At 39.6% G+C, this 13,718-nt stretch overlaps 1 protein-coding gene across 1 annotated transcript; it reads right to left on the bottom strand.

Annotated features, from left to right (window-relative positions):
• Positions 1-539: 539 nt before the first annotated feature.
• On the bottom strand, positions 540-12,431 carry LOC138617567 (sperm acrosome membrane-associated protein 4-like). The gene is made up of 3 exons (XM_069692671.1): positions 12,276-12,431; positions 2,163-2,273; positions 540-864 (listed from the first exon to the last, which is right to left on the bottom strand). The coding sequence occupies exons 1-3, from the start codon at positions 12,325-12,327 to the stop codon at positions 638-640; spliced, it is 390 nt and encodes a 129-aa protein (XP_069548772.1). The 5' UTR covers positions 12,328-12,431; the 3' UTR covers positions 540-637.
• Positions 12,432-13,718: the final 1,287 nt, after the last annotated feature.

Raw genomic sequence — 13,718 nt, 5'->3', positions numbered from 1 at the left:
GTCATTATGCTAACTTAAGATAATTGATTGTAAACACATTTCCCAAATTGTCGAGCTATTCTTTCAAACCTTAAAGTTCTATTAATTAATTTGTTGTAACACGATAGAAGACGGGTGTTATTAGTGAGCTTAAGCGAAATGCCAGTAGCCATTATTTACCGTTTAGACAGCCCGGCAAGCCGTTTCCTTCTCGTCCTTACGCTAAGCTAAGCTTCTTATTGATCTCTTTGCAACATTGTGCAAAATGTCAAACTATTCCTTTATCAAGCAACACCATCAGCTCCCCTAGAAAATGATTCAATTATACAGGAAAATAGCAAACATGCGAATCAGGTAATTAGACCCCAAAGGGCTGCATTAACACTTTACATGCTCATTCATTTGGAGAAAGTTAGGCACACAAAGTCATTTTAATTTCAGTGTTGCACACTCATTTTGGAAATATCCTCCAGCTAAGATCTTATATTTGTTACAGTGAAATGGCCGATCCATATAAAATACAAATACACGGTGCGGGAATGGAGTTTAAACGGATATAATCCATGCAGTGCTCGTGTGTGTGCAATACGCGTGCGTTTACATGAGTGTTTTATGAATATGCGCACTTCGTGTCGTTCACCAGCCGCCGCGTCTTCCGTCAAACCAGGACGTTGGCCACGAACAGAGCAGACACGGCGGCGAGGGCCAGGCTCAGCCCGGAGGTCGCGGGCAGACCGGGCACGGCGTTGCACAGGTCGGTGTTGCAACACGTCTTGGTCATACTGTAGATGGAGCTGTTGGAGATGTTGGGTACCGCCACGTTTTCGGTGTTGCCGCAGTCGGCCTCTTTTAGACAGCCCTTCTTCTTGATATCCACAAACCCGGCTGTGGAGCAACACAACACACGAACACGGTCAGTGTCTATTGTTCCACTGTGGCGGATGGAAACGGCCGGCTGGAGGCGCAGGGCTTCACCCCGGCGGAATTTTCAGACGTCAACTGCATTTTAAACCGATTACGGGAAGAATTTGAACTTCTTTAACCAAAAATCGCCGACGGATCGCGGCAACCGCCCCGTCGTTTGATCCGACTTCGTAGTTACAATCCTAAAAGCTTCAGGAATTTCCTAAAACAACCGGGTCCGGTCATTCCTGGCAAAATGCTACTGCAATTAATGTAGCTCGCATGTGTTGTTGAACAAAAGCGGCACTCCCCGGGATAGAGACACAGGTGGTTGGCAACACAAACACGTGTTGAGGTGGAGGCAGACGCGCATTTCGACTGTTTAGCTGATGATGAATGTCATTTGTTCGTGACGACCGATTAAATAACGAGTGAGTTTTGTTTATTTCCGAGTGGCATCCATTAATTTAGAACATAGACTCCTGGAGCTGCATTAAGGAGGACTTATGGAGGTCACATTATTGCTTACATACATGACAGTTTGTTTACTAGGATGAATTACGCAACTCAAGCTGTATAGCAATGAAAAGAAACCAATGACTGTCTGAAATGGCGGGACACAAAAAAAACAACAACTCTACAGCCGATATCGCTACGTCAAAGCTCATCATGATGCAAAAACATGCACAACCACCAGTATGAATATAACTTCTGTTTCCTTAAGTTATTGCAAGTGCACATTTTGGAGGGACTCTTTTTTTTTTTTTTTTTTTCACCCAACAGCTCAATAGTCAAGTTATTATGAATGTGTGTTTTAATGTGCAAAGCAACTCAAGCTGCCAGACTGATATTAGAGAAAATGATTTAGTGCCAAACAGTTGAAGGAGAAAGTTAACCACCTATAGACACCAAGTTTACCCACGATTTCTTTCATTACTTTTAGCTAACTATTTGATCTGTTTTTTTTTACTTCTAGCCAACTATTTGAACGGCTGACCAGTTTGCTTTTTCAATTACTAATTACTGTTAGCTCACCATTTAATCTGTTCCATTACCTAAAGCTCGCTATTTTGTCCGTTCAGTGACTTCTAACTATTTCAAATCATTATCCAGCAAACTACTTCCGTTTTATTACTTTTATCTATTTCCAGCGATAAAGGTTGCCTCGTGTCTCCCCTCTGATGCTCTCACATTTGCAGGTTGGGTTTTATGTGACTCGATGACATGCTCCTTCAGGAGAATGTTGTCCGGTGACATTTTGAATCTACTGAGCTCGTTACCTGCTTTCCCTTCACCACTGAAGCATTGCTCTCCGTTTTCACACGTGATTTTCCTGGTTATGCAAAGGTTTCCCAAGCCGATGTCGCATTTGTAGCACTTGAGAGCTTGACCTAATAATGGACAGAGAGTTGGAGAGGGGGGGGGATGGAGAGGAATGATGGCAAAGAAAAAAACAGAAAGAAGAAAAGTAGAATTAGTGTAAATACGTTTGCAACAGGTTGTAATCAGGGGGTTTAAATGTGGGCAGATAAATGTGTCTGCATTCTCAGTAAACGTCCTGTCATGATCCAAAGGCCGACTCAGTGTTTGCCATCCACTCAGGTATTGCATTAAAAAAAAAAAAAAAGGGCTCACATGACTGAAAGAGATAACGACAAGGTTGGTGATAATGAACAATACAAATGGGTGACCTTTGACCTACAGCATTGGAGAAGTGTTTGGGCTTGGTGGCACCCGGATGTTGGAGACTTAAATGTTCATCCTGAAATGCTAACCTATGACACTTAATATTCACTTACTTATGATTGTGTACTTTACTTCATATTGTATTTCAGCTACTGCCACTTGCACTCTTTACATACAGGAACATCTATGCGTTGTGTGTGCATGTTGAGAGGTATCCCCTTTGAAGTTGTTATTCCTGATATTTCTCCAGTTTTCCCACACATTAAAATAGCTTTTCCCGCCGTTGATCCACTATCTGAATTATCAACTAATCGTGAAAAAACCTCCCAGTCCCAACCTTGTCATGAACACGTTTCCTCCCATTGAGTTTTATTTGTGTAGCCCACAGAGGTTACTGCATGTACACAAACCTTTGGGGACCAGTTTTGAGCTTTGTAAATGGATCTCAGCCAGCAGCTGTGATTAGTGTCCAGACACAGAAAAACAACTAGAATGGCAGACAGATAATAATACCCTGTATAGAAGTTGTAAATTCAAACCATGACTTTACACAATGGGAACACTAAAAGGAGTTTATAGCATGTTGACAAAAGCTTGGTGGGTGTCTGGTCTAAACAGGTAGTCATCAACTCAAGTGGAAGAGGCAGGAATGAACTGCACAACGTCACATGGACAGATTCAAGAGCATTATGTAATGATACCTGTGAGGCACGTCAGGACGCACATTAGGTAGAGCAGGAACAAAAAAATTCAAGTAGTACCGGAAGTACCAATAAGCATTTGGGCAAAAATTAAGACAACGCTTTAATATAGGAAACTTGTCAATTTTACACCTTAGGATCAGTTTGTAATATATACAGTTTATAAATCATAATGACCATTGAACCAAAAACAATTGTTCTTGAGGACATTTGTCAAGTTTACAGGTATTGGTCAACGGTTGGACTGAAATTTTTATTTCATACTACAAACTTTATAAAGTGTGCCTGAATAATGATTTTCAATCACAGACTTCTATTTTGCCATAAAATTAATTAACTTTTCTATCTGTGCAAGAAGTGATAGAAATGTCACTAGTATGGATAGATGTGATGTTATCTAGACGATGGCTCAGACGGTAGAGTGGGTTGAACACTAATTGGAAGGTTGGTGGCTCGATCCCCAGCTCCCCCTGTCCACACGCCTAAGTGTCCTTGAGCAAGACAATGTGCTCCTGATGGCAGCACCTTGCATGGTGATCCGTCTCATTAGTGTGTGTGAATGGAAAAACTATGTTAAAGCGCTTTGAGACCGAAAGGTGATAAAGCGCTATACAAGTACAGACCATTTACGATGTTGAAAAACTGTATAATTCGTTTATGTGTCTAACTTTATGAAAGTGTAATTTTATCCAATGCCAGTTTGTGGTCTTAGTTTTGTGATGAACATGTATAATACCAAGAATAAAATCCAATAACTGCACCACCATCAATTGGTTAAACCGGGCTAAAATTACAAGATTGAAGCTGAGACGACAGACTTGTACCAGTACCGGAGTTTGTACCGAATGAACAACATCATAGTAAATGCAAGTTCCAGTTTATATAATATCTTGCTGTTGTTTTTGGTCTCAAACCATATTTGGGTGTAAAAGTCTGAAGATTGACCTCTCTTTTTAAATAAATCTGTACACCAAAGTTAGATTGGTGCAACTTTTTCCCCATAGTCTAACATTCAAAAGGAAACAAAAATCCAAATAATTCACAATATCAAACCAAAATACTAGTATAGCAACACTATGGTGATGGTATCCAATCGGGAGATACACATGAATAAAGTATAGAGTGCGGTGGCGTCACAAAATAACTGACACTGTAAATCGTTTGGTGAATATGCTCAGCTGAAAGCTGTGAAGTCACACTGAAACTCCATGTGACTGCCTCAAGTCAGACAAAATTGTGAGGATGTCAGGAGTTCAGTTTTTTCCTCCGTTTTGCCCCCGATCACCTCTCCTCCTGTGTCCCCTGTCTTTGTCTGTGGCCACGCCACTCACCTCCCGTGGCCAAGCCCCTCACCAGTCCCAGCAGATGCAGCCACTCACCCCTGATCACCACCTGCAGGTGTGCTGCATCTCCCTGATCACCTCCCCAGACTATATGTACCCTGCCCCTGCACAACTCTGGTTGTCGGTTCATTTTTTGTTAGCCCCGTCCGTCCGTCTTCCGTCTGCTCCCCGTCCGTCTTCCGTCTGCTCCCCGTCAGCTCTCTGTCAGTCCTGTTCCCGTTCCTCCGGCCTCTGTGTCTCCTGCGGATATCCCCGTCAAAATCACCAGTCGGTGGAGTTGCCCTCCCGGCTTGGAGGATTGTTGACGCCGTCCCTTCCGCTGGTCTGCCGGCTGCCCTGTTACCCGTGTCCCCCTGGAGCTGTCGGTTGAGTTGCCCTCCCGACTGGACGTAAAGTGGACACGCTCGGTGCCACCTTTTGGTTTGTAGTTTTTTTGTTTGTTTTTTGGGACAATAAAGACAGTATTTTTGGAACTTATACCTCGAGTCTGTGTGCTTGCATTTGGGTCCTGGAAAAATACACCCACCTCATAACAGAGGAAAAGTATATCTATGAAATAAGTGTGTCTCAAGACTAAAGCAGGAAGCCAACCAATCTAATAAACAAGCGGTAAGAGGCACTTATTAAGGTGTGTTGAACCCTGGCCTACATACGCTCCAAACAAAGTAATCAAAACAGAGCAGTAAACAGAACAGCTTGTCCCAGATGACAGATTTCTGTAATTGGTCATCTCTTTTATCTAAAACTGGTTTCACAGTGCAAATCTGGTCTTTTAAAATTCCTGTCCCTGTTGCCAAGGGTACACAAGGTTTAAAATGGAGCTGCCATTGAGAGGCTACAACAGCAACTGTGCTGGGCGACTGTGAAACTCTTGTTGGAGAACGTGTTGCTCAGGTTTTGATGTCAGAATCTCGTGAGTGGAGTGATGGAAAATACACACCAAAACAAACAAAAAATAGAGTCTGGAAAGTTTCCTTTTCTTCTTGTCGGTTGGATGCAGAGTCATTAGTTTAAATTATTTGATTCTATTTTCCCCCAGAACAAAGCAGGTCAACATAAATGTGCCTTCATCACATTGTGTCATCCAGTATTTGGCTCCTGCAGCATCTGAGAAGTCATCACAATTTCCGTCAATATTCTTGGATAATTCAAATGCATTATTTAAAAAGATAAACCAAATTCAATCTTTTGTACACGCACAAAGACCAACCATACGCCCCGTCCTGCTGGTTTCAGCTACACCCGAACTCCAGTCAGGTGACAATTTGGAGACGTCTGGTGATCCCTACTTTGACTCCTGTCTCTCTTATTTCTACATAATCTCATACAAACAATTAAAATATCATTTTATACTAAGAACTGTCTTTGTCAGACAACAAACCACCAAATACAGATCAAAACTTTACCTACAAGTATCAGAGTCACTCTCTTTTACAATCCTGTCAACTAAAATAGAAAAGCAGTCAAATGAAAGCACCCTTCCATCTTGAAAGGTTCCTGTACCGGAAATGGGCTGTATCATGTTATAATACACATACATATCACACGTTATATATATACATACATCATGTTGACAAATAATTTGTCAAAACTTTTTTGAAGTCAAGAGGCCTCCTATTACCAAGACTGAAAAGGGTGCAGCATTTGTTGTGCTTGATTTCTGTTGCATGAAATTTGGTAGACTTGCAGTTGAGATCTGATTTAGAGCAGATTTAAAACCATCAGTGTTTATGCACTCACTGTTATTTACACTCCAGGTTTTTAAGTAAAAATTCAGGTTTTGCTGGAATTTTGATGAGGATAAGAAGTCTTATTGTCTTTCAAACTTCTCCCAATTGTCTCTTATCCATCGAGCTTAAGGTTGTTCCCTTTGGCCCTTCTGTTTTGCAGCTGTAACTGGCTGAACTAAAACTTTTTCTCGGCGAAAGCTCATAACTCATAACCTAACCCTAACCCAAGTCCAATTTCCTATTGGACTTGGAAATTCAAGTCTTTTGTGACTTGGGTGCTGCCTCACTTAAAATAAATGTCAGCGCTCTGCAATGCTGACTGACGTGTTGCACACATGCCGTCTTAAAATGCTGTCCGACCTGATCCTCCGCACGATTGAGCAATCCTATCCACACGCAAGACACATTTCAGTGCAAAACCTGCATTGCCCGAGAGGTTTTTTTTCTGCATGACAGCACCTGGTTAAGGTGAGGAGACCTCTTCGGCAGACTCTAGGTGAAGTCGCAAGGGAATAGTATCTAATGAAGCTCAATTACAGCAGCCTGTTTGTTCACTGCTGCAGAAGTGTCTAAACATATAATTGGTCATCTTCACCTCTTCTGATCGCAGCAGATTCACACACAGCTGCACATTTCCTTGAAGGAACAGCCTCTGGCCAAACCCTGAGAAGTGTGCTGTACATCTGTACGAAAGTAGACAGTCAATTACTTCTGACAGCAAGACGTAGGTACGGGAGATCGCCATCCGAGATGTGGCTTCACACATTTGTGGGATTAATTAAGTCACGTACATGGCTTCACAAACCTCCTGTCTGGGTTCACATACGGTGCAGCATCAAAGTAAAAGTTCCTTCACACCACCATCACTACAGGTGCACAAAGAGGGCATCTCAGAAAAGGTCGTTAACTAACTAGAGGTGGGACGACTACTCGGAGTATTAATTTTACTCTCGTAGAACAGCTCCAAAAATCACCCCATTACGCCCTATTGAACTTCATTGGTTTAATCTGAGATAATATTTGATCCTTTTTAGCCCAAATTAACCAAAACCAACCAACTTAAAAAGCTTACTTTAAATCCCCCTATTTAGCATTTAGCAAGAACATTATATAAAACGCTTATAATGCATACACTAGCATGTATTTGTAAGCAGATAAAGTATTTGTGAACAACAATAAATCCTCCTGTGGGCTCATAGATGGAGGCTGGTGTATAAACACCAAATGAATGACAATCGAGGACTTTTTTTTTTTTTTTTTTGAATAGACAAACACTATACATGAATTATTGTTCTTACATCTGCTAAAAACTACATTAGTGTGTTATAAACTCTTTATTAATGGTTTATAAAGGCCTACTGCTAATAAATTCATAAATGGAGGGATTTAAAGTCCAGAGTTTCCACTCTTTTCTACACTCTCCAGTATCAACTCTGAAATAAAGGCACAGGCCAAAATTCTGCTCTTCATTTCCATTTCATATTCAGATTATGTGTTTATGTGATTTGTGTTTATTTGTTTTGCTGCTGCTTTAAAATCTGACTTTGAGGACATATAAAATGACTGATCAAAAGTAGCAAATGAGTAGTTTTAAAGCATCATATTTTATAAAGCTGTATAAGCAAGAAGCCGCCTACAATGAGATCAATGAGACAACCATACCAGCGCTCAGTTTTTTTCTAAAGCAGCTTTTTTTACAGTGACTTATTCTTTATAAAGAAACTGTAATTCTACACATCTCTACACTCTCTGTCTTGGTCATCTATTTTGACAACAGGTAACCTGTTTGAACTTTCAGGTGTGGCACATTACGAATAAACTAAGATACAGATGCGGTGCCAGTGTTATACTGCCACCTGCTGCTCATTCACTAAAACAGCAGGCTTCACACCCTCAATTTCCACTTTAAATTGGAGAATAAAAACCACAGCTGAAAACAAGACGGAACAAGAATAATAACAGCTGATCCGATTAAAATCCTGTGAAATCTGAAAGAAAAAGGAAAAAAAAAAAAAAAGAGAATGAGGACAATAAAACTGCTCAGAGAGAGAACAGCTCTAATGTACCGGATTATGAATGTTAGGTGTGGTGTCTTCCCTCATCAGTGCTTTGGATGGAGGATTTAATAGTTGGCCCGAGGGCATCACAAGACATCAAAATAGTTTGTTTCAAGTGGAAACAAGTGCCTTTTTGAGTATCAACATTTTGTCATTACCTCAGCGTGCAAAGACACAGCAACAGGAAGACAACAGGAATTCAAATAGAGATCCTCCCACAAGCTAAAAAGCCACCAAATGACAACGTTTTTTTTTTAGACAACTTTGTATGTTTGTTACAGTCTCAGCTCGCTGTGGAAATCGGCGGGACAGAAACAAAATGGGAGTCACGTGCTACAATACGGAAAATCTTTATGGAAAGTTTAGACAAGTCAAGACAAACGTGCAAACGAGTTTATGAAGAGTAATGTGATACAACTTCGCAAACACTGCATTCAAAGCTTCCTCTTGAAGAGGATCATTATTAGCCTAACACTGTTGACTCAAAAAAAAGATCACGATATACAAGCCTGGGCGCGTCTAGCATATTTTTCCAATATTCTTGGGTTACGTTTGGATGTAAAGTAGATTAGCTCACGATGCAGACAACCTTGAGTTGGATTAAGCGGGCTGTTTGTGGTGGAAAGATAGTTTTATTTTACAAAATCCTGGATTCATCTCCAAACATATTAGAGGTGCTAAGGCAGAAATACAGCCCCCTGTTTATGATAAAAAAAAAAAATAATAATTAAAAAAAGCTAGTTTTCTCCAGTTTAGAAAATATGATAATAGTTAAATTTTTACAGCAGCACTATTTGTTTAGTGGTCAACCCCTGTTTTTTTTTTTTTGTTATGATCACAGTACACCCCAAGGCTCTACTTCTACCGTTTTTTTCTTGTAATTTGATCGTCTTTATATTATTCATTTTCACCTGTTATGCATTGCCTATTCAAAGAACCACAAACCTTTGTTTAAACAAGCATGGACAGTTAAGGCATCTAGATTTTATGAAAAATATTTACTCTGTTTGCATATTGCCTGGGGCAGTATACAATTGCACAGTTCACAATACAACCATGGGTGGATCTTTAATCCCCATTTTCTTTTTCATTATTGACATTTACTTTGTATTTCATACTCTATTTCATCTATTGTATGGAAGTTCAGCTCTCCTTTAAATGCTTTGTCTGTTGTTTACCTACACCATTAACTTTGTAATTGATGACTAGAGGCTGCACCAACATTGCAATATCCCTTATTAATAAAGTATTTTATCCAACTATCTACTAACTAAGTTAAAGTATCTCAAACAGATCAAAACCCTGTTTATACATCAACCTCTGTAACATTGTCTCCATTACAGCCCCTCAAGATTTTTTTTCCCCACCAAACTCTTAAAATATACCCACATCTGGACGTATAAAGTAGCTGGCAGCGACACAGAGGTGAGTATTTTTGTTGATTTTTCCGGGAGCTGGTGCTTAAGGAAACCTCTCAGTAGCCTGCAACATGCTTACTTCAAAAATGAACCAGACCGACCGCCATCTGAAATCATCCTCTTCAGCCCAGAGCACAAACACTCAAACATACTCATCCCCTCCTGGTCACTCCTTCAGCTTCAGTGTGTAATCATCTGCATTTGTGAATCATTCTTCTGCCACAAACCACAAATTTAAATAAAAAAAAGAAGAAAAAAAGAAGAAGATAAAGGTCACGGTTGTTCCCCAAAAGTATAGAAAAGCAGCTAGAATGGGAATAAAGTTCCTGCTTGAGGGTGTGGTTTGAAACAGGAGATCAAAAACAACAGGCCTGAGGGGATCCGGGACACAAAACTGGACGACAATAGCCGCAAAACACAATGGAAGCAGAACAAACGGCCCAGACTGCAGTTCCTCTGTGGAAGTGCAACTTGAAACTTGGGCAATGCCTCACCATTTACGAGGTGAGGAATTTCTCATGTAATAGTTGACAGGTCGGGGCATGAGTCAGTCTTTTAATAACGTCTGGAAAAAAAAACAGATCACCCTCTACCACAAACACACTGCCTCACCCCAACCTGTAATAAAGGTATTAGAAGTAAAGTGTGGGATGTGCACACGAGGGAAAAGCACCAAAACTCTGCTCCCACGTCGTTTCATATCTGACTGGAGTTTAATAGAATAAAAAGGACTTTAGGGCGGCAACTAAATCATTACTTTTATTAACATTTAACCTGCTTTATATTCTCTAGATTAATCTGACCTATAAAATGTTGGAAACTGGAAAAAAAAAAAAAATAAAAAAAAAAAAAGTCCCCTCATTCAAGGCACTGTTGTGTTTTGTCCAATCAACAGTCCAATACAAACATATTCCTTTTTCCTCCCAATTGCGGGGGCTGAAATCAGAGAACGTTTTATATCATTGTCGTTTCATTAGCTAACGCCAAATGATTATCCATCACCTTCAACCATTTTAACGGAACCATTACTTTCAGCCTTTTTGAAGTTTAAAAGTTGGCATGTCAGTCACATGATTGACCAACTGTTTTGATTTTCTGACTTGTTTTTATTCATTACCTTTCACAAACCATTACAATAACTTCATCTTACTTTCAGCTATTTTAGTTAGCAGTTTATTTCATTAACCTAGTGTCAACTGGTTATCAATTCACTTTAACCATTTTAACTTTTTACATGTTTATCCACACTGTTGGCCACTTTCAGCTCACTACTTCAACTGCGTATCGACGGCTTGAGATAACCGACAAGTCATTACCGTAACCTTTAGCATATAGTTTACTACTATTACAATTACTTTCAGTGAGATCAATTATTTATCCATCCATGACTACAAACAAGTCCAACTTTTTTTGGGCTAAATTAACTGCATATCTTTTTACCCAACTAAACATAAAGTGTCATTAGACTACTTTTAGCTAAATCTGCTGTATATCATGACCGTTAACTATTTCAGCAGTTTATCCTTCACTTACAATATCCGTTTACTTTCAGTCAACCATTTCAACTGTCCCAAAGCTGATATTTTTGATAATATGACCAAACAGGAATGTCATGGCAAAGGCCTCGCTGTAGAGTATTTTATTTGCAACAGTCAAATTAGCTCATCAAGAAGCACAAAATGATATATATCACGAAAGCACACGGCTACATTTAAATGTCAAATCACAGTGTCACCAGGTCATGCATTTGTGTTACATTACTCTGAAAAATAAAAGGTACTTTTTACTTTTTATGTCTAGGTGCACCAGATTCAATTGCAGATTTGTCTGATTTGGGGTCCACATCTAGTTTTGGGCCCTCTTCCACCAAAAATAATGGTGACACATCTGTGGCGTAAGAAGTGACACACCCAGTCAGATAACACCTTTAAGTTCTGCGTCCTCCAACAGGAGCAAACCCTGTAAATTTAAGAAAACCACTTCCCAAATCCTCCCAGAGAAAGTCAAATAGTGAAGTTTTTACTTCAAACAAAAACATGTGTGACTGGATCCGATCGGATTTCTCCGCACAAAAAGTCCTTTGAAAATAAGAATTAGGTCATGGAAAATATAGAAGCTCCAATTATCTAGAAATTAAACATAACCCAAGTATCTAGAACTTGCAAGAAAAGGAATGGTCCTCTGTCCGCAAAGCAACTCTGCAGATAGTTTTATGAGAATCCCACTTTTGCAAAACAAGGTCAAGCCAGAGTCCATGTAAAAACAAATATATATATATATATATTTTGTCGGAAAAAGCACATATTATAAAAGCAATATTTAAACGTTCTCTCTGAAATACGAAGCGGTTTATTTGAATAAAATCGGATTTAGAGAAAATTGTAATTGTGAAACAAAAAATAACGGGAAAACGTGTATTTTTGAAATAAAGAAATCAACTTTTTTTTTTTTTTCTTACCGACTGCGAAGCAGAAAGCGACCGCAAACAGCTGGAGAATAGTTCTGTTCATCTTGGAGGAAAAGACGAGAGGAAGTTAAAAAAAAAAGTGTACTTTCAGAGGAAACTGGCTGCCTGTGAGGACTCGGACCGTTATAATCTTGATTATACGACAAACCTTTTCCACCATAGTCGCATTTATAATCTGCCACCTCCCATTCAAACGTCACCGTTATCCAATCAGAAGAACTCATCCACCCAGTTGGTTTTTTTGGGTGTTTTTTTTTTCATGCTCCCCCACCTGAGCCTCACACAGGTAGGGTGGGTATTGCGTTACGGCAGGGAGTTAAGGTGTGGGAAAACTGGGAAGTGTATGGAGTTGGTGTGGTTTATAGTAATTCTACAGAAAGGATTATTCCCTGAGGTGCCATTATGTCTACATGCAATAGAGATTGTGTGATGCTCTATGGTTTAATTGTTAACCTTTAACATATGAATTGTTTACACTAAGTTTAAAAGTTAAACATTTATCTATGGGCTGATAAAACTTTCATACTTCTTAGCTTAACTTTGAACCTTCAAAAAACATGGAATTATCTAAAAAAAAAAAAAAAAAAATGCAGGGTCACAAAGCTAAAGTCTGTTTTCCTAAAGCTGATAAAAAGCTGGAATTTTGGTTGATTTACTGAGAGGTCAGGAGATACAGGATAGGGAACAAAAAAAGATATTTGTCTTTTTTCAACAGTAAAAGAGGCAAATATATGTTGTTGTGCACGAATATATCTGTAATTCTGTCTATTTTCCCTATAATTCTGTTTATTTTTCAGTAAAACCAGGTCACTTTAAAGAGGAATCTTAAAGGTAAAACATATCAAATAACATGATATAAAATGGGGTTTCGGTTCAAAGTAGTGACGGTGACATATTTCCTGTGCTTAATAGTCTTCAAAACTGACACAGATTTTGTTTCATTAAATACTGTTCGTCTTCCCCACAAAGTGCTCTGAGCAGCTGTGCAAGTTAAAAAAAAAAAAAAAAAAAAAAAAAACCTTTGTGAAGATCCAAATAAGGAAGGGAGGTTGTTGAAAGTCCTTTCTGTCGTTGTCAGCGCAATTACTGTGACAGTGATGTCACAATTTTACTTGACTTCAGTTTAATGAAACACTTTGGTTTGACGGTCTACGCGGGTCTCGTCTTGCCCAGAGTTTGTGCTCAAACATTTTTCTGTGCATCTGTTTGTCTCGAAGTGGTTGCAAACACACGACAAATAGCATTTAGTAACTGACTGATTGGAGTCACGGGGGAAGCAGGATTTTTCACGGTTTGTTTGTCCACATCAGTCACAATGACGGAGGTTTACTGGGCGGCGTGCATGTTTAGTCATCTCTATGCGAGCTGTTCAAAGATTATCTCGGCATCTGACTTCAGAGGGGAGCAGCATTTGGTTTTCCTGCGGGAGGCGGG

The sequence above is a fragment of the Brachyistius frenatus genome, unplaced genomic scaffold (genome assembly GCF_029030835.1).
Source record: "Brachyistius frenatus isolate BFR_SWC_R1_liver_20210118 unplaced genomic scaffold, ASM2903083v1 Contig_2, whole genome shotgun sequence".
Taxonomy (NCBI): domain Eukaryota; kingdom Metazoa; phylum Chordata; class Actinopteri; family Embiotocidae; genus Brachyistius; species Brachyistius frenatus.
This window is presented reverse-complemented; position numbering and strand designations above follow the sequence as displayed.

What these genes read in the sequence shown, in the direction of transcription:
- LOC138617567 (XM_069692671.1), bottom strand. Translation starts at nt 12,327, where the DNA reads ATGAACAGAACTATTCTCCAGCTGTTTGCGGTCGCTTTCTGCTTCGCA. An exon ending in CGCTTTCTGCTTCGCAGTCG is followed by an intron (nt 2,274 to 12,275) that starts GTAAGAAAAAAA and finishes GTCCATTATTAG; the next exon opens with GTCAAGCTCTCAAGTGCTAC. An exon ending in CAGTGGTGAAGGGAAAGCAG is followed by an intron (nt 865 to 2,162) that starts GTAACGAGCTCA and finishes GTTGCTCCACAG; the next exon opens with CCGGGTTTGTGGATATCAAG.